This window comes from Ptiloglossa arizonensis, chromosome 9 (genome assembly GCF_051014685.1).
Source record: "Ptiloglossa arizonensis isolate GNS036 chromosome 9, iyPtiAriz1_principal, whole genome shotgun sequence".
Classification (NCBI taxonomy): Eukaryota; Metazoa; Arthropoda; class Insecta; order Hymenoptera; family Colletidae; genus Ptiloglossa; species Ptiloglossa arizonensis.
In genome coordinates, this window is record NC_135056.1 from 22276007 (window position 1) to 22294981 (window position 18975).

The 18975-nt window shown below is 47.4% G+C and overlaps 4 protein-coding genes across 5 annotated transcripts in view; 2 read left to right on the forward strand and 2 right to left on the reverse strand.

Annotated features, from left to right (window-relative positions):
• The first annotated feature begins 3029 nt into the window (after positions 1 to 3029).
• Positions 3030 to 5881, forward strand: Pdhb (Pyruvate dehydrogenase E1 beta subunit). The gene is made up of 5 exons (XM_076320076.1): positions 3030 to 3344; positions 3466 to 3528; positions 3925 to 4131; positions 4245 to 4875; positions 4968 to 5881. Exons 1-5 carry the CDS (start codon positions 3336 to 3338, stop codon positions 5117 to 5119), a joined length of 1062 nt encoding a protein of 353 aa, XP_076176191.1. The 5' UTR covers positions 3030 to 3335; the 3' UTR covers positions 5120 to 5881.
• Fibp (acidic fibroblast growth factor intracellular-binding protein) lies at positions 5877 to 7928 on the reverse strand. Its single transcript, XM_076320075.1, has 6 exons — positions 7422 to 7928; positions 7113 to 7314; positions 6787 to 7014; positions 6485 to 6712; positions 6128 to 6382; positions 5877 to 6052 (listed from the first exon to the last, which is right to left on the reverse strand). Exons 1-6 carry the CDS (start codon positions 7504 to 7506, stop codon positions 5974 to 5976), a joined length of 1077 nt encoding a protein of 358 aa, XP_076176190.1. The 5' UTR covers positions 7507 to 7928; the 3' UTR covers positions 5877 to 5973.
• On the forward strand, positions 7778 to 9791 carry Mrpl24 (mitochondrial ribosomal protein L24). Its single transcript, XM_076320077.1, has 5 exons — positions 7778 to 8204; positions 8286 to 8471; positions 8541 to 8743; positions 8828 to 9014; positions 9092 to 9791. The coding sequence occupies exons 1-5, from the start codon at positions 8109 to 8111 to the stop codon at positions 9176 to 9178; spliced, it is 759 nt and encodes a 252-aa protein (XP_076176192.1). The 5' UTR covers positions 7778 to 8108; the 3' UTR covers positions 9179 to 9791.
• The window catches only part of Bbg (PDZ domain-containing protein big bang), a 35638-nt gene continuing 26273 nt past the window's right edge, over positions 9611 to 18975 (reverse strand). For both annotated transcript variants that reach the window (XM_076320061.1, XM_076320062.1), the window contains exons 7-11: positions 14811 to 15401; positions 13892 to 14739; positions 11391 to 13809; positions 11094 to 11249; positions 9611 to 10865 (exon numbers count right to left, since the gene is read on the reverse strand). In XM_076320061.1, coding sequence (XP_076176176.1) covers positions 10696 to 10865; positions 11094 to 11249; positions 11391 to 13809; positions 13892 to 14739; positions 14811 to 15401 — 4184 coding nt within the window. In that variant the 3' untranslated portion in view covers positions 9611 to 10695. The remainder of the gene's footprint in view (positions 10866 to 11093; positions 11250 to 11390; positions 13810 to 13891; positions 14740 to 14810; positions 15402 to 18975) is intronic.

Consider the following 18975-nt stretch of genomic DNA (forward strand, 5'->3'; position numbering starts at 1 on the left):
TTACCGATTGTGCGAGTCATGAATTTGCGAGTTTCTCAATGATTTCAAAATTGTACGAAGCATCGATCGCGCGATCAAGCGAAGCGTTACAAACGGAAGCGTCGCATCGATCTCTCCGAGATTTCTCGTCTACCTCAGACCCCCTAACCAGTAATTTCATTGTTACGGAAAGCTTTACATGCACGGGTGAAAACGAAACGTCTCGAATCGCCGAACGAACGAACGAACGAACGAAACGCCGAAAATGTGAAAGATTTTGTCACTCGTCTTCCGATCGACGCATCAATTGACAACTTTAACCAGGGCACGAAGCAAACACCGAATTTCATCGTCTTTGTTCTTGTTCGGCGCACGAGGCGGCACATGCTTGTCGTTTCTAGATGTTAACGAACCGCGCAACATTTGCGCGAAGATGTTCTTTCGTTAGGAGATGAAAAATGCGTGCTGCATTCGGAAACAGTTACCAGTAGCGGTTTGTTTGTACATACTTTAGTAAAAAAAAAAAAAAAAAATGGATACGAAGAAAAGGAGATTTTTATATCGTGTAAATTAGCACGTTGAAGCGAGAGTCTCGTCTCGTGATATGTCCAATTGTAATGTACGATACGCGATTCGTGTCAGCGAGCAATTACCAAACTCTCTTCTGTTCGATTCAACTTGCGGGTAAACATTTCTTAGGTTACTCTCGGCAGAAATTTTGTCCACGTTACGCGCGTATAGTTATCATGTACAAATACCGGTATTCGAAGGATCACAGCGTCGGTTGCAATTTGTTCTGTCATATCAAAGATGCATTTCGTACTTTCGTACAGGGATATACGCGCATGCATATACATACATGTGTTGTTGCTTGTTTCGATGGAATTCGAAAACATAAACGATACGGGAACGAGAGGAAGGAAGAACGCGATTCCATTCGCTCTTGTAAACTTCTTTATCGATTTTTAAACCGTGAACGTGTAGCCGCGGTGAGAGATCGTTCGACGGTTCGCGGGGAACTCGAGAGAGAGAGAGAGAGAGAGAGAGAGAGAAACGATTTCGAATTTGATTCTTCCCGAAACGTTCTGGCTTCCCCTCGTTCCGATCGTTCGCCACAGCGATCAACGTTCTTGAAGTAAACGCTAAAAGGGATTAATCGAGGCCTTGAAGATGAGTAACTTTATAATTTAAACGCTAAACGAGAAGGGCATTTTTTGAACCCAGACACGCTAGATGAAAAAAACGTACAACCGTGAGTAGTTGAACGTTATCAAAACTAAAGTTAAATCGTTGTAGCGCACTTGCAGGAGATGTTAACGGTACTACAGTTATTATAAGTATTATTATTCTTACTATTGATAATTCTCTTGTAATCTATGATTAATTAGACTAGAACGATTAAGGAAGGATCTCTTTTTGCTCCAGCGATAGTACTCCTGCACCAGTACGTACTACTCTCTCCCCTCCTGTCCTCCCCACCCCCACCCAAACCCCCACCCCCTACTCCTTTTTCTCTCTCTCTCTCTCGCTCCATTCCCAATCTTCACCTTTCGTCAGCCCCTACGGTTTCGTAGCACACTTTCCTCTTATCCTTCTCGTTCGACTCTTTTCCGATAGCCGCACGCAGGTATACAGGCGCACACGAAAGAAAACCCCTACACACATACACGCGCCCGCATACGCATACAAACACTCTAAAGCAGACACTGATACAGATACAGATACAGATACAGATACAGATATGTGACAGAAGCAAGTACCTTAGAGACACACATACACGACACACACAACCCCACACTTTGGGCCCTCTCTACGTTCCCTTAGATCACTTGGCCTCCATTGCGTTATCGTAACTTTAGTTAACGATCAAAGAGAGGGTCGTTTACCCTAGCCAGTGTTCTATTCGATTAAAATTCTATGCAATTGTTGTTCTCTCGTTAATAAAATGTCCGACAAAGAAGAAATACGGTTCAGAACGTATACCCAAATTTAATCTCCTTCTTGAGGAATGTCTGCACAAGATCGGTGTCACGATGTCATTCGATTCATATACGTTCATCGAGAATCGTTTTATTTGTTAATTCGTAGTTTGTACGATAAATTCGAATCATAATCACAACGCAAGTGTCTTCGTTTAGAATGCTCTCGTATGAATGTTAACCATGTATGCATTTTCCATAAAAACAATTCTCACGCACGCATTCGATACGCATTTTCATATTCCATTGTCATTGTACCAAGAGCGAATACTTTTTGTAAATAAACAATGTGCTAATGTTGGTACTTTGTCTCCTTGCTCCAAGGATTGTTAAGTAAGTTTCGTAATCGCATCACCCATTCATAACATTATCGGCGGGCGCTTTGTCGATCAATGGGTTTTCAATGATTTTTACGCTTTCTGGCACTCGACGATCATAATTTTAGACAAAGTTCAATGGTAGTTCGTTATTCGTAAAATGCGGTACAATATCGACCGAGACTTTGAAATTTATAATCCTATTTTGTACTTAAGCTCGATATACGCATACGAATCTACATTGACGCCCACTTTGTAATACCGTTAAAAGTCACGCGCAACAAGTTCCGAATTTTCGTACGCGCCCCCCCTTACTTGTTCGTTCTTCGATCGTACAATCAAGATATTGAGCTTAATCGAATGTAAATCAGCCGACGTGGCAGGTATCGTTGGCAGTAATTGCGTAAGTATATGTGCACGTGCACACATGTATGTATATCGTTTGAAAATCATAAATTTTATCGATTCGGTGGAAATTATGATCGATCGCAAACAGAGGAAAAAGTAGTACTATTTTATTTTTGTATAATTTGGATACTTCTACAGCATCGACGTATTCGATATATTCGAAAATAATCGCGAACGTTACACGTTCGTATATATTAAAGTGTATCATGATTGGCTACGTAATAAGTTTGCTGCCTACTATTGGCTACAAAAAAAGTGGCGCGTCTAATTGACCACTGTCGTTATTAGTGAGGATGTCAAATCGTAATTCTTGTAGTTTCCTATAGGTAAGTCAATTGTATAGAAGAAGCAAGTGCGTGGGAAGCACTGAAGACACGACAGACTGTGTGGAACGTTTGGTAATCTTTTCCTCCACTACTCATAAAGAGTCGTCGTAAAGATAGAGTATAGTCTGAGGCAAACGTGTTTCATAAGAGATCGCCTACCGACCTTGAGTTTCTCTAGTACCGTTCCGCGTTTCGGTCCGTGGCGAACATCAAAAGAATCTTGAGCCAGAGGCCCTGATAATTCACACGAGTAACGAGTAAGAACATTTCGATCGATTGAAACGTCCGCAGATTCGAGGATTACCTAAAAAAATCGACGGCCTATAATGTTTTCGGTAAATATCACGACTCGAGGAAAGTGTAACTCGAGTTAAAATCTTAAAAAACGTATGACATTCAATTTCAATTTAAAAAGATAAATGAAATACGCTTCTGATTCTTCGTCGTTGTTTCTAGTCTGCCTTAAGAATAACCGCGCGACGTTCGTTCTCGACGTCAAAATGGACTGCCGCACAGCAGGTAAGAACGTTAAAATATTTTTCACTTATATTCATCTTTGGAACATAACCTTTATGTTCGAACGTGAGAAGTTTTTCACGTAGTTGTCTTTTCGCGACAATAACAACTTTTTAATAAAGAACGATTCACATTTTTCCATACTTTGGTCGTCTTTGTTTAACGGATTAAATTATTTCCTTTACTCATTCGGCAAAGGATTGTTCAATCGGTTGCTATATGATGAAGGGCAACAAAGGTCACTGATTCTTAATTCTAACGATTTCGCGATGACTTTAAAAATATCAAATTTACGATTACACTTTTTTATTATGCTCGTTCATTATCGCGACAAAATATAAAATACAATGTTAAATATTGATACGTTTAACTTTGGTATGTCGCATTCGATTTCAATAGATGACGGTAAGAGATGCATTGAATTCGGCTCTGGACGAAGAAATGGAAAGGGACGAAAAGGTGTTTTTGCTCGGGGAGGAAGTGGCATTGTACGATGGAGCTTATAAAGTTTCTAGAGGCCTCTGGAAAAAGTATGGGGACAAACGTGTGATCGATACTCCTATTACGGAAGCAGGATTTGCTGGTATCGCTGTTGGAGCTGCCATGGTAAGCTAACGTGTTATTTCTATACGATACTGTGACATGTATAGTTTATATAATATAGCAAGCAAATTTCTTATTTGCCTTTTTAGTACTTTTTACATGATTATACATTTTAGGCTGGTTTACGTCCGGTCTGCGAATTCATGACGTTCAATTTTTCTATGCAAGCGATCGATCAGATAATTAATTCTGCAGCCAAGACATTTTACATGTCTGCCGGTAGAGTAAACGTACCGGTTGTCTTTCGTGGACCAAATGGAGCAGCAGCAGGTGTAGCGGCGCAACATTCTCAATGCTTTGGTGCATGGTACAGCCACTGCCCTGGTTTGAAAGTAGTTTCGCCTTACACTAGCGAAGACGCAAAAGGCTTATTAAAAGCTGCTATTCGGGATCCGGATCCTGTCGTTGTATTAGAAAATGAAATTTTATACGGTGTTCAATATCCAATGTCTGACGAGGCATTGTCGAAAGAGTTCATACTGCCTATTGGTAAAGCGAAAATTGAACGCGTTGGCAAACATGTTACATTGGTGGCACATTCCAAGGCTGTTGAGCAAGCTCTCGAGGCAGCGAATGAACTCGCCGGAAAGGGAATAGAAGCAGAAGTAATAAATCTTAGATCTTTGAGACCATTAGACATAGATGCCATTATACAGTCGGTAACGAAAACGAATCATATTTTAACCGTGGAACAAGGTTGGCCGCAGTGCGGTATTGGAGCAGAAATTAGTGCTAGAATTTCTGAAAGTAAGTCTCGACGATTCGATAGTTAATAATCAATAATAGTAATGATAATTATTAATAATTAACATCGACTAACGAGTTTCGTTTGATTGCAGGCGAAGCATTCTACCACCTTGACGCTCCGGTAGTTCGTATTACTGGAGTCGATACTCCTATGCCTTATACCAAATCACTAGAAATTGCAGCCTTGCCGCAAATGAGCGATATAGTAAACGCCGTAAACAAAGTACTCGGCTTGGTACAGTAACTATTTATATAGCTCACTAGGTAAAATTAAAATTTCCCGTTTGTCTTTCCTTCAAATTTCTCACAATCCTTGCATCCCTTCTCAACATGGTATCCTTTAGATTCCTCATTAGCTAGAGAGTAAGTAGCTGAGAGTAAGTACAAAGTTTAACGGTAATAAAATAATTAGTAGAGAGAATCGTTTTCACGATTAAAATGAAATTTAATTCGCGGAAGTTCAAACATACCGTGATCTTCAAATATATGAACATACAGAAAACGACGCGCTGTTCGTACGTCCCTTTAGTGTGCGGCGAACGCGCACGCTGTGTATATATATATATATATATACATACATACATACACATACACATACATATACATATATATGATACGCGAGCAGTACCTGTTGGTCGAACATTCAAATCGATCGAACATTGTAATAATCTCCGAATAGTGTAACAAATTGTTTCAATGTTTTTGTTGCTGAAGCAAAATAATATTGTTGCTTTTAATACAAATTCAAAGTATCGATTCTTGAATACGAATTGAGAAACGTTGACTTACTGCCACACATATATAAGAGTTATTAACAACTACGTATTTTTTCTGCTTTAAAATTTCCCTCGAAGACAATCCGGTAAACGTATTCGGTAATACGTTGACATAATTGTAAAGTCGTACATCATCAGCATATATATATACGAAATGGGCGCATAAACATGCTGCATTTGTTTATGAATTATTTATTACTGAAACTTAATAAATTGCAGTATACGTACAATTTGTCGAGTTTATTTCATTTCACAAAATTTAATTTCCATCATTGCCAATTGTATTTATTTTCTGCACACCGTCTTCTTCTTCTACCAATAGTCATGTGTGATACATACGTAGTAAACAGCACGTTACAACAGTCATATAGCGTTCAAAAGCATCTCTTAGTTCCCCATCTCTGGAAAAGGAGATAATTAACTTAAATGCAACGAATTTGTGATAATCGTTTGTTTCGTAAGAGCTTGTTTTGCACCTGAGAACATCCATATCTAGCGCACATTGAGTATAAACCGATAAAAAGTTTCTGAGATCAGTGTGTGTCCAGTTAACTTGACGCCACGGTTCTATGCATTTTTCTACCAGTTCCAGAAAGAAAAATCTTAGATCCCTGGAACGATGAAGATTACAGCCTATTCCTAGTATCGCTCTGGAATACGAACGAAAATTTGCATCCACTTCCTGATACGAACGTTCCAGAAGCATAGGTTTAAGTTTGATGCATACTAAGCTGTAAGAGAAAAAAATTTCTTAAGTATTAAAAAGCAAAGAATCCTTTCGGGTACATCATTTTCATATGCATTTTCCAAAAAAAAAAAAAAAGAAAACGTACTGCTTGTGGTGTTTATCGTGTTCCAGTAGTATCCTACAATCTGCTAGTTCTAATAAGAATTCTCTATCTAAATCCGTGTCAAAATATTCAGATCCTACACAGCGATACGTCCACGAAGACATCATACTGTTGGCGCAATGGTATAAATCGGGATACGTTAAAAATTGGAGCTTTCTTTTGTTCATTTCGAATCGAAGACACGCTATGAATACCACAGCTGCGTATCGCCTAAGTGATTGTAGATATTAATATAAAATGGTACAAATATAAAGAACCTGTATTAATCATTTTCTTTTCGTTACTTGGAAAGGTCTTCGGAAAGTAAAAAATGTTGCTCAATATTGGCAGCCAAAGAACCTGGCAAATCTTCTACAACTTTGAACACTCTCTTCACATTGTTGTACTGCCTGCGACAACTTTTTAATGTAATTCCTGTCTTTTCCGACACCTCGTCCATGTCTTTTCTACTTTTGGATGTTAATTTCTTACCTAATAGTTCTCTGATGACCACATCGTTAAATTCGTAATACCTATTCGTCGTGATCGACAAGAAACGTGCATTACAAGAACAACTACTTAACTGTCGATGTAAACAATGTACTTACATACGCGGTAAAAGAGTGCTTACATTTCGATAAGCATCTGACTGGTTTGAGGTTCTATTTGAAACGCGAGTTGCTCACTCGCCAATTTGGTAGGAGTATGAAGTAGTTTTTCCAGAAGAGCATAAGTCCGATAATGATCGAGAATATCGGAAGCTACTAATTCGATCGGGGCATTTGTTTGATGGCATACTCCACGCTGATGCAAGATGTTGACTGCATCGCTTGCTAAATTATTAAGAGCGGTCAAAATAAATCGGTGTACCGTCGATGGTCCATGTATGTTCAAATTGTAAAAGTGAACGAGATAATTTCAATTTCTTTACAAAACTCACACGTATGACCATCGACCCAAAGTTGATATATCTCAGGATCGACAAGAGTGTAGTTGCTGATAAATACATCAACCTCCGACAACATTGCGAATACACGCTGTTAGCAATCGATCAGATTGTGTTCGATAGAAGAGAATAAGAATTGCGTTGTACCCAGAAACGGGATTTACCGCACACCGATTCCATACATAGTATTACGTGTATACACATATTACGCACATATCAACCGAGTCTATATGGCTTTAATGCTATCCATCGGAGAAGCGCTTTCCAATTTATCGGTGTTCACGAAAACACACAGAGTAGGCCGCAACTATTGACGAAGTCGATACCATGGACCAAATAGACTCGCCGGTGATAGAACGTGGAACAGAAGTTCATATCCAACGTTACAGCCGTTAGTGTTTCGACGAGTTTTAGCAGACGAGCAATTTAAATAGATTTCTTTTTATTAACATATTGTTACCATACTTGTCGAGATCGATAAATTCGATAGAACACAAACGATGTAACAGAACGAGTTTTCGATGTTCTAAACAGAGGTCGCTTCTTTCTTCATCGTAAGCTAATTAAAGTTTACGTCGGTTTGATTTGCGCGTGTAAAGTTTGAGGTTGGGTCTGGGTTACGTTTTGAGAATTTATAAAGAATAAGACTGTCGATTTAATCTTATCTTGTAATTGAAAAGAATGAAGTTTACGAATACTTTATTTGCAAGGATAGGTAATTGGTCTAAAAAGTACTCTAATCTTCCAGACCGCTACATAAATCGTGTCACCGAAAAAGTAAGAAAGTTAGTTTAGTTTGGACATACTCCAATCGCTTATAGTTCCTTTCTCCGTGTTTACATTTTACTTCGCATATAGGTGTTTTGGAGAACCCCACGTGGTAAGCCACAATATCTTCCGCGTACGATACAAAAGAAAAAACTTCATTTTTCGATTTTCCGACCATGGACGTTGCCGTATCACGAGCAGAACAAGGCCTTGGCAAATCACAAATTTGTTCACGTTGAACCTATCAAGAATTGGAGTTTTTTTCGCGGAGATCGCGTATGTTGCTTTTTGTTGTTATTTTTGTACAATGTATTGCTACGCGCTATTAAAATGTTACTTTTTCAGGTGGAAGTATTATACGGTCGCGATAAAGGCAAACAGGGATTCGTGAAAGATATTATACAAGAAAGAAATTGGATTATCGTAAGAGGACTTAATACAAAGTTGGAGTGTATCGGTAAAACCGAAACGTTTCCGGGTCTTTATTGCCAGATGGAACAACCTTTATTGGTTCCTTCGCAAGTCCAGCTAGTGGATCCTTCCGATTTGTAAGTACGATGCGTTCGTTTTATGAGGAAATAGACGCAACGTACGATCGTACGCACGTATTTATATAAAATTATGCATTTCAGAATGCCTACGTCCATAGAGTGGCGATATTTGGAAGACGGTAGTCACGAACGAGTGTCTTGCAGGACTGGTAGAATAATTCCGATACCTCCGTCGAGCGAGGAAACGAAGGATTATAAATACGCCGAAATATACAAAGAACAAGAGAAGGATACTACGGAAAAAGATGTGAAGAAGGTGACGTTCGAGGTACACAAATTTTGTAATTTTGTATCGCTTTTTATAATGGACAATTATTATTATTCTTTTATTTTTTCAATATTCAGGGTCAGTTGAAAACATTCGAAATGGATATTATGGATAAAATGAATATCAAAGAGGATCGCGTACCAATGAAATATTATTGGTATTGATTTTATTTAACGTATAAATAATAATTTTCATAAAGTTGGCAATGTAGGAGAAAACGTTCATCGAGAATATAGAAGGAAGTGTTACACGCGCGTAAAAATACGTGTATTTTATTTCGTCGTCGTCTTCGGAAGTTGCTACTAAATTATTTTAACACACATCGGACAGGTCGCGTACATTGTTTACTTCCCAGGTTGGAAAATAAGCCGCTTCGATCGATGTGTTTTTTTTCATAAGTTATAAGTTGCGTCAGGTTGGTCAACTTGCTTGTATTTTTCGTCTATAAAAGTATTTTTCATTATTATCGAAGGAATGTTGTTTGAATTTTTCAACGTAAATTAATAGGAAAAAATCGCGTGTCGTCCGATATAGACGAAACCGAAGTTACACACGGTAATACGGTTGTAAAAGAAACTTTACACACTAAAATACCTTTGCAGTTCGATCGCACGATTTATTATCGAGAAAAGTTACATCGCAGCGTTTTCTATTCATGAATCGTGCATAGAAAATATGTAGTGGGGAAGAAAAGCATGCGTAACATTAACGAATCAAGCGATTAATCGAATATTTTGTAAATACCTATATTAGATTAAAATATTTTGTTATTGCGGATTGTTTTTTTTTTTTTTATTTTTATTAACGCTTGTTAGTTTTATTATTAACACACATACATATCACAGCACGATTTTTAACAAACGCAAATCTAGAAACGAATGTCAGTCTACATTTAAATACTCCAGTAACGTAATGGGTTATATTAACATTTCTTTCGTTTATATTACATGCCACGTTTTTCTAGAAGCGTTGCACCTCGAATTTTTGCACATTATTCTTATTTACAAATCCATCTCTTCGTTCGCGTCGTAATATTTTGCGTAGAACACGCAACTGCTAGACCGAAGCGCGTCGATGCACACGCTCGTTTGTTTCTTCGTTACGATCGCAGCGGAGGATAATACTAGCTAATTAGGACAAGCGCTCCTCCTTTTGCTACAATTAGATGTATCGAGAACAACGTTAAAAGGTATAAATTATAGTCGATGGGTACCGCAACAAAGAAATAAGAAGAAAAACGATCTCCCTGAAAATCGAGGTATCCGAACAATTATTTAACAACGTTACCTCGTTACGGAAGCAAGATATTTGGAAATTCTGAATAGCGTTCCAACAAAATATTCGTTATTCTTTAAAAAGAAGAAAATACGAACGAAACGCTGGCAATAGAACGTAATTTCGAAGACGAGAATTCGGCCAAGGGATCGTCTACGTATGTATACAGATATACATTGTATCGTTCCATCGGTCGGACCAAGGGACTCGAACCTTACAAAAGACGTCACGATTCTTGAACAGATTGCATCGTTCCGCGTATTTTGAATCGTCTACCGAGACGCGATACGTTGTCGAAATACGTTTGTTCCGTTCCGTTGATCGTGCATTCCTACGGTCGCGTATACTACCGTACCGTTCGCGATTCTACCCGCGCGTTACGTTTCGAAGTCGAATCGACAACCGTTCACGATGATTTGGTGGCAGGGTGCCTGACTAGGAGGTTTACTTCGCCGTCGTGTAGTTTCTTCATCAGAGACCATGCTTCGATCCTCGACATTCGAGTTACATCGTTACCGTTCACTTCCAACAATTGGTCCCCTGCTCTCAAGGCACCGGTCTTCTCGGCAGCACCTCCTATGGAAATCGGGAGAATGGTTATCGGCTCGTAAACGCGAAGATTCGATTCGATTCGATTCGATTCGATTCGATTCGATTCGCGTGGGGGGAGCACCCGAGGTGGAAGAACGCGTTCTCGATGAAAGCTTTTTCGAACGAGACGCGCTTACCATCGACTATTCGTCTATTCGTAGGGAACGGTTTCGTTCGAAAGAGCGTTTTCTCGATCGTTCCGGGCAAACGTACCGGTAAATATTTTCTTGATCACCAACGGTCTGTCTCCGAGGGGGCTGTCTCTGCCCCCCTCGAGGCTGAATCCCAAACCGGCGCCGTCTTTGTAGACCGCTACAACCGAGGGCGGTCCCCAAGCAGTATCCTCTGCGACACCGTTCGTCTCGAATCCTTCGAACAAAGAGCACACCCGATCGTCGATTCAATGGTCGCGAACGAACAAGCCCCGTCGATTCGATCGTTCGCGGTCGTGGTCGCGTTCGAGTTCGCGGTCGCCGCGAAAGGAATCCGCTCTCGAGAAAAGTCCCTCACCTTCGATGATAGTTTCGACGCTCGCGGTTCGTGACTTCAACTTGTTGCACCCCTCCTCGGTCCTCGCTCGCGAAACGACCAGAACGACTTCGGACCTAGGCTGCTTGAGCACCGTTAAACTCTCCCTGTGCGTGAGACCGCGCGTGCTTCTTCCGTTTATGCTCAGAATCCTGTCCCCGCGTTGCACGCGGCCGTCCTTGTCCGCGATGGAATGGGCCAGCACTCGATGGACCGTGATTTCCTTCACCTCGCAGTCGGCACCACCGGCCAGTGTTATTCCAACGCTTCCGGTGGGGTTCTCCTTGTGGAGGAGCACGACGATCACACCGTGAGCGCCCCGAGCTTCCTCGAGGCTCGCCTCTTCCACCAGCTGTGCCAGCTCCTGCTGGGAGATCAGGCTGGTGCTACTGGCCAACGAGCTGATGCTCCCGAATTGTTCGCTGCAACATCTGTCCGTGTCCGCGTCCGTTCCCGTCGGTGACAGATTCTCGTCGACGCTGCTGTCCAGGCTTGGGAATCGGTTGTGCGCACCGGAACCGCTACCGGTACCGGGACTCGGCAGCTGCCCGGACGAACAGTTCACCGTCATCGTTTCCGTCTTCTCCAGAGCCTTCTTCATGTCCGTGACGCTGGCGCTTCGTCGACCGAGGTTCCTCGTTGTCGGTATCTTTGACGGAGTTTTCGATTTCTCTAGCTCCGAGATCGCCGACTCGTCGCCGCTGTCGATGAATCTCGATTTACCAAAGGTCGGTATCTTCGACACGAACGGTTTCTCCTCGTCCCTCCAGGATTCGTTGGAAGTGGTGGAACTTCGCCTGGCGTATCGACCGTCTCGGGATTCCCAGAGGGACCTGCTCTGAGCGGCGGAGAGGATCACCGCGTTGCCCTTCTCGGTTCGTCCCTCGACGCTCTGAGCACGCGACAACTTGAGGTCCGGTTTCGCGTTCAGAATATCCTCGAGGCTCATCTGGCTCTTGGATCTCCCGAAGCTGCCCTCGTCTACGTGTATGGCCGATCTGGATCTGCTCTTGGTGGTGAGAATCGCGAGTAGATCGTTCCGGTCCTCTTGGGCGGGTCTGTTGGTCGGTGGGTTCGGATGGCCGAATCGTTGTTTGGGTACATCGGACTCGTTCTGGTTCCTGTTCGGCGAGAGGGGTTCCTCGATGATGGATTTCTCGATCGCGGCTAGCTCCGCGTCCTGGTTCTTCTTCTCGAGTTTGTTGGCCAGAGCCTTCGCCTCGGTGCGCACCCACATCTTGAGATCGTTGGACGGTTCGAGCATCTCGGACTTTGGCGGGCGCACCACCGGGGTCGGCACGCTCCTCTTCGGAGGAAGCTTCGGTTCCTCCTCCGCGAACGCGTCCGTCACCTCTATGTAAGCGATCTTTACGTCTTGCGCGGCCGAGACCGTCGCGGGTTTCGCGCGGTTCTTTCGATGAAGGTCGTCGCCGTTCTCCGCGGTGGTCGCGCTCGAGCGACGCTCCTCGTCGAGGAACTTTCGTTGTATCAACGGCGATCCGTTGAGGTCCCTACCGCTTCGACACCTGGCGCTCGCCAAGATGTTCTTGCGATTGATGGCTTCGACGCTTTGGGGTTTGAGCACTCGTCTGGAAAGAGATTCCGCGCTCGCTTGGGAACCGGAGGTCAGGGTGGAGGAGGTGCTGCAGTTGGTCTCGGTGCTGTTGGACCGTTTCAGTTGCCTCTGAGGTATCTGAGAGTTTCGCGGGCTGGTCGAGTCCAGCGGCTGGGGCGACCTGGGGTCCGAACCGCTGCTACTCGAGGACGATCTTTCGGAGACGAACGTTCTTTCCGCGAGTACGCTCGACCTGCTCGAGCTCGTGTAATCGACGTCGCTCGAGTCTCTGCCGTAGGTTCTGCTCGGGCTCTCGGCGATCAGAGGAGATCGATGCCGATAGTTTGTCTCCGTGGACACGTAGGACCTCTCGGAGGAGACGGTGGATCGCTCCGAGGGAACCGGGGACATCGGTGGACTGAAGCCCCGTGAGATGCTGCTCTGGGAGCTGCTAACCGCGGAATCGTTGTCCGAGTCGTCGTAATCCATCCGCGTCTTCCTCTGAGCGGTTTTCGGTCGGTTGCGGAGCCCCTCGGGTGAGCTGGCCGTGGACGCGTACTCGAAGCTGTAGTCGCTTCTCGTCGGGCTGCAGATGCTCTCGAGGCTCTTCGGCGGCTCGGAGGACGGTTGGGGTGTTTTCCCGCCGTTCACCGAAGGACTCGTCGAGGAGGAACCGTAGACCGCGAGGCTTTTCCTCTTAAAGGCGGGCGAGTACTTGGAGTGGATCTGCGGAGCCGGCATCTTGAAGGACGTCGTGGTGGGTTTCGGTGGTACGCTCGAGGTGCTCGCGTTGCTCGCCAGGGAACTTTGGGAACCCCACTTGTCCTGTATGTTGGCTCTCGACAGCTGCAACGACAACAACAACGACAATAATAACGGAAACCGTCGTTTCTCGCCGGTCCGCGTGAACGATACAACACGCGCTTACCTGATGCAACAGGATGGAGTCCCGCGACTTGATCTCGGGTAGATCGACGATGGGCGCGTCGATGGGTATGGCTTCCTTCTCCGGAATTACCAGGCCCCTGAGCTTCGATATCGATCTCCTCCTTTGCTCGATCAGTTGGTTCAGGCTGGTCCTCCTGATGTCCTCGGTGGGCCTTCTGAAGGTCGATGCCAAAGAGTTCGTCCTGGATATCTGTGAACCGGTCGCGATCTCGCTCGGGACGGAGATTCGGTCCTGGCCGTAGGGGGTGGACCCGGAGAAGCTGGTTGCGCGCGACAACGCGATCGTCGCGAGGGACGATTTCGAGCAGTTCTGAGCGGTGAGCGTCGGCGGCGTCGCGCTCGAAACGTAGCCGCTCTTGGTCGATGATTTGTCCAAGCTCGGTTTCGGGGGTACCACGGGGAACGTTTTCGAAGCGCGAATCGAAGCTGGCGGCGATCTTTGCCCGTACTTTCTCGACGTCTCTTGACCGAGGTTCCTGCCGGAGTCGGTCAGGTCGAGGGAACTTTGAGTCCTGTCCGCGAAGAAGCAGCTCCTCTCCTTCAATCCGGGGCTGTTCTTCTCGTCGCTGCAGACGTCCTCCGTGGACTTGTACTTGGAGAGTCTCCTGGCGTTGTTCGTGACGGCGGCGACGGTGACCGGGCTAGGGAAGAGGGGACCGTCCAGGCTGCTCCGCGAGGAGAACATGGCGATCTTGTCCCTGACGGATCTCTCGGACTTGTCGTCCTGTCTCCGAAGTTCCCCGTTCAACGAGTACTTCTTCTGCGGTGCGTCCACGCTCGGAACGGTTCTCGCGTAGGCGGGTAGCGTCGGCTCCATCTTGGGCGGACCTGAGGAAACGAAAAAGGAGAAGGTTCCGGGTAATCGTTCGCGTTCGATTCGCGTTCGATTCGCGCGTTACCTGTCAACGGTAGAGGCGGCGGCGTCTCGGTGGTCTCCTTCTCCGGTCGATCCTGGTGCTCGTCGATAACCGGCGGCGCGTCTTTGTGATAGTATCCGGTGATTTCGATCTTCTTCTCGGCGAGCAGGAGGTTACCGTTACCCTGGTTCCCGTAGCCGGAGTAGTTGGTCACGGATGGTGTCTTTTTAACCGAGTCGTCCGCGATGTAAGTTTTCCCGTCGTCTCCGCGGGCCAAGACGGTCTCGAGGGTCTCGATGCTCGTCTTCCCGTTTATCTCGATGCTCGGTAGAGCCGGCTTGCTCGGCTCCTGCGAGAGGTTCTCGAGGCTCGGACCGAGCCTGTTCTTATCGAGCGGGTTGCTCTCGATCAGCTTGAAAGCCTCGTTGCCGAGGAACGACTCGGTCTCGTTGCGCGCGAGGCCGCCGTTCGCGGTAATCGTCGAGGGCCTGCTCGTCCCGGTGCTCGACGCCGTCACGAATCGGTACTGCTGGTTGCCGCCGCCGAACTCTTGGTACGCTGCTGGAAATTCGTCCCCGTCCGGGGGCAGGCGTTGACCGCCTCCGCAGTTGTCCATCCTACCATTTACCGTCTCTGAAATCACGTCCGCGATCTCGTAATCGCGTCCGCGAGAACATTCGGGTGTCCCTGGCTCGCTCGATTTTCCAAACTCGCGATCGTCGGTCCGCGCGGCCGCGCGCTCCTCGATGTTGCAACGCGCGTCGTTGCTCGCGATCTCGTTCGGCCGTTCCAAATATGCTTCGAAGCACGGGATCGCGAACGGGAGTGGGAGAGAGAGAGCGTTCGACGGAACGTGGCATCCGACCGCGATAACACCGACCGAGGGTTTTAAAAACATCTCCTCCGCGTTACTCGCTACGTCGCGTTCGCGTTCGCGTTCGCGTTCGCGTTCGCGTTCGCATTCGCCTATCGCCTATCGCGAAACACAGCAATTACCAACGACACCGCGCGACCCCCTCGACGAAAGTCTCTCCACCCTCGCGACTTTGCGATCTCTTCGAGGAACGCGCGCTCGTAATTTCGCGTTCGGCGAGTTTTCGGTCCGCTCCGCGAGCCAAGGACGACGACGCCGCCGTTGCGGTGTCCGCGAACGAACCCGAGAAGTCCTGGCTATTTTAGCCGGTTTACGCAACTCGCGTTACTTTCACGCGCGACGCTCGCTCGGTCGAGCACGCGCCGCGCGGGAATCGCGCGCGGATCCGCGCTTTTTTCGCGACCGGTCGCTCGAATCCAAGGATTTCTACATTCTAACGCGCGCACCCGCTGATAAAGCCCGACGCGCGTTATCTGCGCCAGCGTCGCGTCGCTCTTTCGACACGGAATCGCGGAAAAACCGCCGTTGGAACAGAATTTCCAAATACCTTTCGAATCCGGTCGAGTTCGCGGGACGGTTTCGAGACTTCCGCGTTTCACTCGGGACCTCGGTCGCGCCTGAAATCGTCTCTTTCGAGTTTTCACCGAGTTAGAGGCGTTTCGTTCTCGGTTCGATGTATTTATTTTCGAGCGAGACGCGACATCGTTCGTCGACGCGTCTCTCTCGCAACCGAGATCGTCCACGTCCGAGAGAGAGAGAGAAAGAAAGAAAGAAAAGTAGAAAATAGGAGCGCGTAGATGCGCGAGAATAGATATACCGTTGCGTAAGACTCGCGAAACGAAAGTTTCCTTCGAATAAAAACTCGTGCCCACGTACGTTACTCGTTGGTTGTTCGATACGTTCGTCCGTGTCGGAATTTTCGCGGGTCAAGGACGATCGAGTCGGCGCGGAGTACCTCGATCGTCCTCCCGTTGCGCTTCGGGTCGAGCGGGGAACTCGAAACCGTATCAAACGGTCGTCTCGACGCCGGATTTCCAGCGTCGGTGACGAACGCGAGAAAACGGGTGCGGTGAGCTCGTAGACGCGACCGTTTGAAAGGTTTCGCGGTCGAATCTTCCGCGAAATCGTTCTAGCTTCCGATCGAGGAAACCGATCGGCGATACGCGTTCGAACCGTAGCGTTCCTCCCGTATCGCGATGCACCACCACGTGCCATCGGAAATTCCATTCACCGGCGCGGCTGTGGCGGCGGCGGCGGCGGTGGCGGCGTATTATGTAATTCGTAGACGAACAGCGCCTACGAGTTTCCTGTTTCTGGCAACAGCGTTCCGGCCATTTAACAGAAACAGAGAACCTCGAGTATCGTTCGCGAACTTGCGCGCTCGCCGGTTTCCGCGTCCGTTCGATCCTCCGCGATCGGTTTCCTCGGTGGATCGTGAGTTCTTCTCGTCGTTCGTCTCGAGATTCGCGGTTCGAACGCTCGCGTCGAAACATCGGCGGTCGTGTTCGCCGATCGGTTCGCGGTTCGTTCGCCGAGCGAGGTAAAAACGACTCGGTTCCGGCGCGCGTTCTCGAGCGTTCTCGAGCGATCGCGCGCGTGGGCGAGTCGTTTCGAAATCGCGGCAGTCTCCCGGTTCGATCGCGGTACTGACCTCGGTTCCTTCGAAAAATGGTTCCTTCGGCGGTGCGTTCCTCGCGAGCGATCCCATGGCGGTCCGGGAGACGTTTCGCGCACAGGCGCGTACGCGAACCGATTCGGAGAGAAACGGGCCAAAGGGTGGCGAAGCGAGATACCGAGATACCGAGAGAGCGAGAGAGAACTCGTTGTTACCGGTAAGAAGGCTGTCGTAAGACTGGACGACATTGCTCGTCGAGGCCAGCTTCCGCGGTTACCGCCGACATCGAGCGTTACGCGTTCGCGCGAGAGAAGGGATAAAGCGGTGCTCCTCGTCGCCCCGCGTTTTCGGGATCGGTGTCCCTAGACCCGCGTCTCTTACGAAATATTCCCGGTATCTGGGAACGCTGCGCCACGGACCGGACCGGATCGGAAATGTAGGTCGGGATCGGTTTTACGGCCGGTTTAACGGAGGAACGCGAACAAAGTGAAATCGAAGGTAGCCGGGTCGCTGGCTTTTCCGGGCTTTCCTCGACCGACGACGATTGTCCGCGAAACGCGCGCAAAGGTGTACGTACGCTGCGAACGATCCATCGATCGTGAACGCGCACGGGCCCGAGTCTCTCTCGTTTCATGCCCGGCGTTCGAGAACGCGCACAGGTATCGACGGGTTCGTCGTAACGCTCCGCGCAAAACTCGCGATCTAGGCGCGTTTCTATTAGCCGTTGCTCGAAATAGGACTCGAGCGATCGTTCCGAGTACCGTGGTACGCTTCGAGGAACGGAACGCGCAAAAAGCACCGTCGCTCCAAGGTTGAGAAGTATTAATCGCGGAGTGACGCGCGCTATCGACGAACACGTTCCTCGGTGATTAATCGGGCGGCGCGCGTCACCGGTGCGGATCGTTCGAGGGCCGAGTCGGGTCGCCGAACGGAAGGTCGAGCATCGTCGTTCGATACCGGGAACGGGAAGTACCCTCCGTTCCATTATTACCGCGGTTCGGTATCGCTCGGATCTCTCGAGCCGGCCGAGTTATCGGTCGAGATAGCTCCGATCGGATTTCGTGGTAAAATTTACGGCTCGGTCGATCCACGGTACCAGATACCCTCGATATTAGCGACGGAATCGCTTTCGAAGGACGTCGGGACCGTGATCGTTTCAAAGGATACCGCAACGATACTCGCGTGGGCGGAGCGAACTTTACGGGGGAATCGGGCCTCGAATTTTTCAACGATGACGCGCGGTCTCGCCATTTTCTTTTTATCGGGACTCGAACGCGCTCGAAAGTAGACGCGAATTCAAGGACCGAGAGTCTATCGCTATCTGCCGCGCCTGCTCGAGCGCGATACCCGCGGTTGCTCCGATTGCAACCGTAAATTACGTCATTACGCGCGCGAGCGCGAAATTACGTTTGTCGCAACACCGGTCGCCGCGCCGCGCCGCACCGCGCCGCTTTCTTTTCGAAGCCTAAAAGCCGTTCGTCCTTGACGCGAGGAGATCCAAATCGCGTCTCGGGAGTCGACGCGTCTCCAAAGTGTAGAACCTTGTACGCGGCTTGTTAATTGGTATTTTTATCACCGGCACCGGCGTTCCTTTGTCGCCTCGAGTCGCGTCATCGCGACCCTGGAACGACCGCTCGTTTATTCGGCTCGAGCCGAATCGAACCGTGCCCACCGACGACGCGAGAAAACCAACTCGACGATCGATTTCTCACCAGCTT

Coding starts and splice junctions, on each gene's coding strand:
- Fibp (XM_076320075.1), bottom strand. CDS start 7,506: ATGTTGTCGGAGGTTGATGTATTTATCAGCAACTACACTCTTGTCGAT. Junction 6,713..6,786: donor CTTTCCGAAGACCTTTCCAA/GTAACGAAAAGA, acceptor ACAATCACTTAG/GCGATACGCAGCTGTGGTAT. Junction 6,053..6,127: donor CTAGATATGGATGTTCTCAG/GTGCAAAACAAG, acceptor CTCCTTTTCCAG/AGATGGGGAACTAAGAGATG.
- Pdhb (XM_076320076.1), top strand. Junction 3,529..3,924: donor AATGGACTGCCGCACAGCAG/GTAAGAACGTTA, acceptor CGATTTCAATAG/ATGACGGTAAGAGATGCATT. Junction 4,876..4,967: donor TAGTGCTAGAATTTCTGAAA/GTAAGTCTCGAC, acceptor GTTTGATTGCAG/GCGAAGCATTCTACCACCTT.
- Mrpl24 (XM_076320077.1), top strand. CDS start 8,109: ATGAAGTTTACGAATACTTTATTTGCAAGGATAGGTAATTGGTCTAAA. Junction 8,472..8,540: donor GTTTTTTTCGCGGAGATCGC/GTATGTTGCTTT, acceptor TTACTTTTTCAG/GTGGAAGTATTATACGGTCG. Junction 9,015..9,091: donor TGAAGAAGGTGACGTTCGAG/GTACACAAATTT, acceptor TTCAATATTCAG/GGTCAGTTGAAAACATTCGA.